The sequence below is a fragment of the Sceloporus undulatus genome, chromosome 3, assembly GCF_019175285.1.
Source record: "Sceloporus undulatus isolate JIND9_A2432 ecotype Alabama chromosome 3, SceUnd_v1.1, whole genome shotgun sequence".
Lineage (NCBI taxonomy): Eukaryota > Metazoa > Chordata > Lepidosauria > Squamata > Phrynosomatidae > Sceloporus > Sceloporus undulatus.
Genome location: NC_056524.1, coordinates 126,912,916 through 126,922,957, shown reverse-complemented (window position 1 = coordinate 126,922,957; position 10,042 = coordinate 126,912,916). Strand labels below are relative to the sequence as shown.

Genomic DNA, 10,042 nt, shown 5'->3' with positions numbered 1-10,042 from the left:
AAGGTATGTCTTCGTCTATCAGTTGTGCTTGCCCTTTCTTTTCTCCCCACATATTTGCTCTTAAGGAGACAGCCCCACTCTGCTAATGGTAGGGCTGGCCCTGAGTTCATCTAATTCTGAGGATATTGTCATCTTATAGTAGTGACATTGTCATACCATATCTATACCCCTCCCTATCATTGGTTGCCATGGACTGAATGGGGTAAGGTATTATATGACACTTGGGATGCTGCTGCTAAGTAAAGTTATACATTGTGGGAAGGGAGCAAGAACATGATGTATAGAGATCATCTCAGTCACCCTCTGACAACTGGCCTTCGACTTTGTGCCCTCCAAGTGTTTGGACTACAACACATCCTCCTCAGCTAGCATGGGCCTTGATGGAACTGAATTTCCTTTACCCTTTGAACTTAGACACAGGCCAGAATATTCTTAGGAGTAGCCGGAGTATTCGGGCCCAGAGCTACCCCAATGTCCCACCATTACCTGGACCCTCCATTTGATGCCGTTGTCTATTCAAATGGACCTGGCAACCAGTGTCACTTGCTCACTCCAAGTCGTACATAGTGCCCAGTATATGACTGGGCACCTCATTCTGACCTCAGAGCGAGCGACTTGCTGTGGCAGTGCTGAGCACCACAGGGGATGTGCCTAAACAGCCATCTGTTCTGGAAAGATCTGGAGCAAAACATGAGTTTACAAAATATTTTAAAGGGGTATATGGTGGGTTCGGTGCTGAACTGGGCATACATCGCTGGCCAGTTGTACCTAAGCCAGGGATTGGGCAGTGCCTTGTCCAAACTCCCCACTCGAGAGAACTGGGGGGGGGTGCAGTGGGGACATTTTTTGGCCTTTGGGACATTCCTAGTCATATAAAATCTGTGTTGTCTGGCATGGCTGAAAAACTCCCACTGGAGGCTTCATGGGGATGGTGAGTGAGCAAGGAGAACGTTTTTGTGCCCACCCTTGGGGGGAACAGCATGATAATGTAAGAAGCTGAATTTGTATCAGGCTTTTTTTTCATGGCTAGATTGTTCTGTATTGTTAGGAGCAATCTTCAATACCTCATTGCATTGGGCTACAATTTTATAGGATGTTAAAAGCATCTGTGTATTACTAATATATTTTGCCTATTTGAAATGATGAAATGCTCGATTGATTTAAAACAGCGAGCTAAAATATGGAACTTGCAATGAATGTCAACTAAAAAGTGATTTCACATTTACAGAGAAGTCAGGTAGTGGCAGAACGTTATGGGCAATAATGATACAGTACTGTTCTGGAGTTTCTGAAAATGTAGTGCATATGCTGCTGCATAAATATTATGTCCTAAATACCCTAAAGGCACCAGAACCTGTTTGATCTTGAAAGCCACAGGTCAGTCCTGGTTAGTACTTGGATGGGAAACCACCAATGAATACCAGTGCTGTAGTCGTATTTCAGAGGAAGGAACTGACAAAACCACTCTGAGTATTCTTGCTTAAGAAAACCCATGAAATCATGGGTTTCACTATAAGTCAACTTGAGGGTATTTTTTGCCAGATGCCAAAATAACTTGGCTAGCTTCTTGGGGTGGGGTTGGCATTTTCTCCTCCACCTCGGGCAGCAAAATATCTTTGCACAACTCTGTTGAAAATACACTTTACAAAGGGAGAGAATGCAAGATGGACAGTGTTTCCCTGAAAAGTATAGTTTGGACCTGGCAAATCCCACTTGCGTTTGAAAACAGTTTTAAAATAACTGTCCCTTTGGACAAAATTCTTCCAACCACTTTATCACAAGGATATTATCTCTTATTGCTCCAGTTAATACAGCTAATAAATCCATTGATGAAGACAAGCTATGTTAGTGGACTACTATAAATCTTTAAAAACATGCTCACTGTTTCTTGGTTGAATCAAAGTGGTGGCATAGCTACCCCTAACTATAATTGGTTTCCTGCTTATTTTCCAGTACCACATCTTATAAGAGCCAGTATGGTGTAGTGGTCTGAACATTGGACTACAGCTCTGGAGAACAGGGTTCAAATCCCCGTGCATCCATGGAAATCCACTAGGCGACCTTGTGCAAGTCACATTCTCTCATCCTCAAAGGAAGGCAATAGGCAAACCCACTCTGAACAAATCTTGCCAAAAAAATTCCACAATAGGATCACTTTAGGGTTGCCATAATTCAGGAAAGGACTTGAAGGCACACAACAACAACAACAACTGCATCTTAAAAAGGTCAAACAGGTGGCATGCATGCTTGCTTGACACAAAACCCCTTCCCAAGAGACATGAAGATATGCTGCCGAATGCTGGGCAACTTAATGCACTAAAGTACAAGGAAATGTAGTGTGTATTTCCTGATGAGAAAAACAGTAAACAAAAAGAAATCTGGGTTTAAGCATTCCTGACCCAATCTGATGAAAAACTTTACACCAACAGTAAACTGTTATTCAGTCATGGTTATCACATTAAAAAAGAAGCAACTCTGATTAACTGTAGAATGTATATATCATACAAAGTCTGGGATCTACTGCTTAAATCTATGAAAATGGAACCCCAGACATGTCCAATAGGACATCTTGTAAAAATTCGGATGATAAAATATCTGACTATATACCTTCTCCAATATAGATCCAATATACATCTATTGTTTATTTATTTAGTTGATTTTTATCCCACTTTTCTGCCAAGGTTGGGATGCAAAGTAGCTGTCAAACAGCATTTTTAAGAGGTTCCAGTAAAATGCAATAAATTATAAACTGTACATTAAATACTTAAGCAGTAAAATCTTATGTCCAGTGCATCCATTTAAACATTTCTGACTGTCAGTCTTTGCCTGCTGGTAGAAAGACAAGACCAAGGCTAGTCTAACCTCCCTCAACAGGGACTTCAAAAATCTAGGAGTGGCCACCAAGGTGAAGGTGATGGCACCGAGCAAAGGCCCTCTCCTATAGATCTGAAAGCCGGGTCTTTCTGGTGGACTTGTCATATTGGGCTTTACAAATCGTAGTCTTGAATCATGCTCAGAAAAAAAGCTGTAGCCAGCAGAGCTCTTGTAACAGAGGAATTATATGTTCCTGTAACCAGCTCCAATCAACAGTATCATCATAGGATCTGGGGCCATTTGAAATTTCTGAACACTCTTCAAAGTCAGCTCCAAACAGTTTATTAAAGTGGTCCAAATGGATACTAACTAGGGCATGCATCAGCATTGGCACATTAAACATCTCCAGGAACTGATGCAACTGTTAACATCATTTTAATCGTGGGAATTGTAGGAATGCACTCCAAACCACTATTGAACCATGGAAATCCAGGTTCAGGGTTAAATTCAAAAGTGCACACAGAAATAATGAATTTGCTTTTTTAGGAGGAATGTAATCCCGTCCATCAAAGAGTGAATCACCATTTCCTGACTCACCTTTCAAGTGACCAAGATCACATCTGTCTTGTCTAGATTAAACTTCAATTGCTCCACTTTCATCCAACATATTACTGTTACTAGAATTAAAACACCTTCCTCAGATTTAGTTGGAAAAGAGAAGTAGCCTCTATTTCATTTAAGCCAGAGGTGAGCAACTGTGGTCCTCCTAATGCTACTGGACTGCAACTCCTATGAGCCCTACCCAGCATGGTCAATTATCAGGGATGATAGGAGATGCAATATAAAAACATTGGGAAGGGCACAGATGCCAACCTTGATTTAAGTCAGTGACAGCTGGGAATGAATCTAATCAGAGTTTAGCACTTTATATGCCCACTTTATATGCCAATAGGAGAGACTTGATCACACTCCCATTTCATAGCTTAAGCAATTGCTGATCAAGGTACAATGTAGCCAAGATTCAATGCTGATATCCAAGAATCTGAAATATCTTTTCCTTGTTCTGATATAACGTAATAGGAACTGTCAACAAAACTGTCCACAAAATAGCTGGATTGTTCAAACAACCTACTCCAGTCAGTACTTAAAAGGAAGCAAAGTAGAGGAAGCAGGCGTTTTATCTCTTTCCTAGGGGTTGTCAGTTTGCTTTATTTTGCTTAACTGGGATTAAACACCAGTTTGTTTGAAAAGTCTTGCTGTGCAATTGATCATTCCCACTACAGAACATTCTGAGAACACACGTAACACAATTTCTATCCTTACAGGCTGATGTAAAGCTGGGGAACAATTTATGTAGCAGTCTCAAAGGAGAACACAAACGTTTCCAGGGAACTTGCAGTTTCGTCCTATGTTTGCCTCTGCCTGCCTCAAAAGACACCCATTAGAAGAAAGCCTTGATTGCAAAACTGCTGCAGGCCATGCAGTGTGAAAGGTTAAGTATCACAAGAAATTCCAAAATATTGTATCTGCCAAATGTAGGAGTCATATATTGACATCTACAGCTGTCCACTCTGAGGATTTCAGAGATCTGTGGATCTGTGGGGATAAAGTTATTCATATGCTGTGGGCAGTATTTAATTGCATTGCTACTCAAGCTTCATCCTTCCTCCAAGAATCTCAATGTTTCCCAAACGTTATTCTATTCAGATATGGTTCTTAGCATTAGCTATAGAAATGCAGTATGCCATGGCCTTTTTGGAAATGGAGCAGTTGGCCAAATTGCATCCATCCAACCAACAACCCTAGCATCGTTTCTGCTAGCAAGGCCAACACTACAAAACAGCATTACAAACGTGGTTAGTTCTTATTCTTTTCCTGTGCTTTCAGTTGCATCTGTGCTTTCGGAATGTTACCTTTGTGCTACAATTTCCAGACTCCCCAGCCAGCAACTAAGGGATTCGGGGAGTTGTAGTCTAAAAACTAACTTATCCAAACCCTCATATTAGCCAAAGAAATTGCCCTTCTGTCTGTATTTTAAATCTATATCCCTATAAGCAGTGGAAAGCCAGTGTGGCATAGTGGTTTGAGTGTTGAACTACGACTCTGGAGACCAAGGTTCAGCACAGCCATGAAACCCACTGGGTAACCTTGGACAAATCACACACTCTCAGCCTCAGGGGAAGGCAATGGCAAACCTCCTCTGAACAGATCTTGCCAAGAAAACCCCATGATAGGTTTGCCTTAGGTTGCTATAAGCTGGAAATGACTTGAAGGTACACAGCGTAAGCAGTTGCAATGAAGGGAGCCCTGGTGGCCCAGTGGTTAAATGCCTGTACTGGAGCCACAAGGTTGTCAGTTCGATCCCAGGGGCTCCAAGGTCTACTCAGCCTTGCATCCTTCTGTAGGTCGCTAAAATTAGTACCCAGCTTGTTGGGGGCAACTGGATTACACATTGTATACAGCTTAGGGAGTGCTTAAGTGCACTGATAAGTGGTATAGAAATGTACTTGCTATTGCTACTGCTAAGCAGTGGATTGAAGAGTGGTACACCGCTTTGATCTAATTTGGAAAAGCGGTATATAAATAAACATTATTATTATTATTATTATTATTATTATTATTATATTTCTCACCAGAAAGAAAATCATACTAAATGGCCGCACTGGCTGTAAAATCCTGCATCTTAATCGTATATCAATGCCCAAGATATGTGGTTGCTGAACCATGGGAACATCTAGTATGTCACATTTCAACACGGTCGTCTAAGAAGGGCTTCAGACATTTGAAGTAGTAAGTTTGGAAAAAACAGCAGGAAGGTCAAGTGACTTATCTTTCTGGTTCACTTTATATATCAAAGCCAAAACAAAAAACTTGAATTTTTGTGCACATCCTAATAGTGCTATAACTGATATTTCTGTTTATTTGTCCCACAGCCCTATACAATGTATTTGATGATGATGATGATGATGATGATGATGATTTCTTTATAGTCTGCCCAATCACAAGGAATCAGGGCGGGTTACAGCAATAACGTAAGTACAAAGCAAATAAACAATAACATTAAAATAAAGAAGCAATTCACAATAGCAATAAATAGCAAAAAATACATAGCAATTCACAGCAGCAATAAAATTAACAAAGCAAATGAACAAAACAATTCTAAAGGTAGTTTCAGGATAAAAAGGGAGATGCTAGAAATGGGTTCTGATTTTCATAAGCCATAAGAATTAGTTATAAGAATCCATGAATAAAATCCAATTCAACTTTATTTTCCTACTTGAAACTAACTAGTTACATGTGTTTCTGGACTGCAGCTACGGCCAGCCCTTGCCAGAATAGCTAATAAATTAGGGAAGTTGCAGTCCAAAAAAACCTCTGGAAGGAAAGAAGTCACCTTCTCCAGTTTATTTTCTGTAAGAACAGTGTTTGGTGTATTGCTGCATGGCAGGGGTTGTGGTCTCTTCCAACTCATTCTATAAATCCACGATTCTACAACGCCCCATTAGCCCTAGCCAGCATGGCCAGTGGCCAGAGAGTAAACATGCATTTGGAGGGTTTGCTGAAAAAGTAAAGGAAATAAAATAATGACATTTCAGAGGCATTTATGATCACCATTTAATTTTTTTTCTATTGCAGCATATTTATTTTAGAGTCAATAAAAATGTAGTTGTGTTCTGCATTAAATGGCATGTTTATAGTTTTAATTTAAAACACACACATACGCATCTAAATCAGTCTACCTCCTGCTCCCCAATCCATCTTTCCCCACCCTCATGGCCCTATTTTGATCGGTGGCTTCCACCAACCGATTCAGAGAACAGAACTAAAAGAGAAGTTCCTTCCTTCATTAATGCAGAGTCACAGGACTTGCATGACTGGTTTCTGAATAGGAATTTTTTAAAAAGTGTTAGCTGCTATTCTCAAAATACTTGTACATATAGTCCCCCTGTTATTCACAGTATTATTCCAATGCAAGTGAACAATCTCGCCTAGCTATTTTTTACTAACCAAACAGACAGCTTTGCAAATCCATTCATTCTCCACAGTTCATTTTGAAAACGGCCTGTTACAGACTGCCAAAATAAAGCTGCTTCGGGTCTCTTTGGAGGTATGCTATTTAAATGATGCATGGGTCCTAAGAGTCCGGAGGTCGCGCCAAAGCCACACTCCATTCCTAAGCACTGGAGGGCAGCTTTGGTGCAGCTTCTGGATTCTTAGGATGCATGCATCATTTAAAAAGCATACCTCCAAAGAGACCCAAAGCAGCTTTATTTTGGCAGTCTGTAACAGGCCATACTTTTTGTTTTGCACTGTGCCTCTGGAGTTCACAAAACAGCCTTTGAAGACATCAAAGTGTCATTGCTACTGGCCTGAAATACCTACATTTCTCAAGACTCAAAGGCTCCATTTCGGAAGACACAAAGGCTGTATTTATCCATACAGCCTTCGCGTTTTCTATGACCTGTTCCTTGGAAGAAAATCCCCTTAGATTTGAGCGCCATTCCTCTCAAGAAATTACAGCTGCAGCCTCCAGACCATGATGCTCTTCTGAGAAACAACGCTTTCATTTTACTGTCCTGTTGTTTAGCTTACTATTACAAATAAGAAACATTTTTTCTTAATTTACAAATATTATAATTTAATAGCACTGGGCGTTAAAAATGGGAAGGAGGTTTATTATTTGCCATTAACCTTGTGAGTGTACTTCTGAACACAAGTGAAACTTTAAGAGGTCACATTATACTAAGAAAGTCTCTAAGTGTCATCCTAGATTAGGGTATCATACATAGCAGATAAAGGAGAAGGAAGGGTGGAAGCTACTGCCTTTCTCTCCAGGCCAGCCTTCCAAATATTTAAGGAGAGGGAGACAACAAATATTAGCATTGGTCCTGGCACAGATTCAATAGACAGTCATTCAGTAGACAGTTTGGCCAAGACTAGACTATCGCATTGTCTTGATGCAATCAAGCAGTCTAATAAGACCTACCACAGAAGCCATCATTACAGATATTAGTATGAGGAAAGTGTGCGTTGCCACTAATCTGTGGTGCCCTCCAGGCATTCTTGTTTATTTGCTTATGGAGGCAACACTTTCTGAGGGAACAATCCCATGCACCATTTCTATTTGTGAATAAGCTTAACCGAACCACCAGGACAGCCTTCCGGGTAAAACATGCACAGTATTATAGAGTGGTTTGAGCGTTGGACTACAACTCTGGTTCAATTCGCAGGGCGGCCATGAAACCCACTGGCAAGTTACACTCTCTCACCTCAGGGGAAGGCAATGGCAAACCCCTCTGAAACTCTTACCAAGAAAACTCAATGATATCTTAATTCTGAGTGAGGGCTTAGCTGTGACATATGAATATACATTAATCTTATTTGGCCTATATTATGCACAACAGGGAACTACCACAGAGGGCAGTCCATGCTCCACTGCAGTTTTGAAGCAGAGGTTGAGTGGCTACCTCTCAGGGCTGCACTGGCAGCAGCGTGGACTAGATGGAAGCAAAGTCACACTCTCTCGGCCTCAGAGGATGGCCAGGGGCATAAAAAAACCTCTGAAGAAACGTGACATGAAAACCAAAGTGCATATTGTGTATTTTGTTTGGCCCAATAAAGGTATCACTGTCGGGTGGGGTTTGGATGTTATTGGACTTTGCTGCATTATGGGCAACATAGCAACCCCCAGATGTGCTTTCAAGAAAACAACATGATAGGGTTGCTTAGTTTAGGGTTGCAGCACTTTTGAGACTAACTGAAGAGAAGAAGGCGTGTGTATGTGTGTGAAAGAAGTGCGCGTGCGCAGAGGCGGGGACGGGGGGCGAGCGCCGGCGCGCGCCCCCCGTCTCCGCTTCTGCGCATGCGCCCTCGGTCCCCGACGTCACGTACCTGGCTGGGGTCGGTAGCCCTAAAAACGTGGCAGGCCATCTGCGACTCCGGGTCTTCGGGCTGCGCCTTGATCAAATAGGCGAAGTAAGTGAGGTCGTGTCTGTTGTGGACGAAGCGGGCGATGTGCTGCGCCTTGTGCTCGAAGATGAAGACCGAGGAGGAGGAGGAGGAGGAAGAGGAAGAGGCGGCGTTGTTGCTATTGCTGGCCGAGGAAGGGACGCACCTCAAGTGAGGCGACCCCCCGCAGAAGAGGAGGAGGAGGACGACCTCCCTGGCGGCGACTTCGGGCTTCTGGCTCCTCCGGCGGATCTCGGCCATGAGCCAGGGCAGCATGGGGAGCGTGGTGCGGCGGTCCAGGCAGGAGCAGCCCACGTACCAGAGCTTGAAGCGTTTCTCCGCGGCGGCGGCGGCGGCGGAGGCCCCCGGCTCCAAGGGGTGCGAGAAGGGCTCTCCATGAGGAGGAGGAGGAGGAGGAGGGTTCTCCATGAGGAAGAAGCGGAGTCACTCAGAGCAAGGGAGGAGGAGGAGACATTCCGCACACGAGGGAGCCGATCTTCACATACACAACAACACACACAGAGACATACAACAACAACACGCAGCCCTTCCTCCCTTCCCTTGTGGGTCTGCCAGGCAGCAGTGGTCCCTTCTCCTCCGCCCCCAAAAAGGAGGAGGCTTGGCCCGCCTTTGCCCGCAGTCAGCCCGCAAAAGGGAAGGCACCCAAGCGCCCTCCTCTTCCCTTGCCTCCTCCTCCTCCTCTTTCCCCGACCGCCAAAACAAAGCCAAAGGCGCCTCCCTTTCCTTGCCTGCCTCCCTCAACTCCGGAGACACTAGTCCCCTCCGTGCCAGGGACTGCAGCAAGCGACACACGCAGTCTCCTCCTCCTCCACTTCAGCCTTCTTCCCTCCCTTTAGGCTTCATTCTGGCCCTGGTTTATATTCCCCACCTCTTCCCTGCGGGTCGAGCCAGGATTACAACGTAAGATGATAAAGACGTGTCTGCACCCGCACTGTGGAGATAGCGCGATTCGATGCTGCTTCAACTGCCCCTGCTCCATCCCATGGGGCTCTGAGAGCTGTACCTTGGCGAGATATTTAGCCTTCTCTGTAAGAGAAGCCTGGTGCCACAGCAAACTGCGTTCCCAGAATTCCATAGCATGGAGCCCTGGCAGTTAAACCAGTGTCAGGTTGCATTGTTTCTGCAGTGCAGGTGCAGCCGAGGAGGAAAGTCACTCCACAAACCTCTCTCTCCCTGCCCCCTTCCTTCCTTCCTTCCTGCCCCCTTCCTCCCTGCCCCTTCCTTCCTCTCTGCCTCCTTCCTTCCTCTCTGCCCCCTT

General features: G+C 43.9%; 1 protein-coding gene across 7 annotated transcripts in view; it reads right to left on the bottom strand.

Annotated features, from left to right (window-relative positions):
* TBC1D4 (TBC1 domain family member 4) overlaps positions 1-9,613 on the bottom strand; it is a 105,221-nt gene extending 95,608 nt beyond the window's left edge. For 3 of the 7 annotated variants that reach the window (XM_042456755.1, XM_042456757.1, XM_042456764.1), the window contains exon 1: positions 8,707-9,612. In XM_042456755.1, coding sequence (XP_042312689.1) covers positions 8,707-9,192 — 486 coding nt within the window. In that variant the 5' untranslated portion in view covers positions 9,193-9,612. Of the gene's footprint in view, positions 1-8,706 lie in introns of all 7 variants that reach the window. The other 4 variants (XM_042456754.1, XM_042456756.1, XM_042456758.1 and 1 more) reach the window with 2 other exon arrangements.
* Between the last annotated feature and the right edge of the window lie 429 nt (positions 9,614-10,042).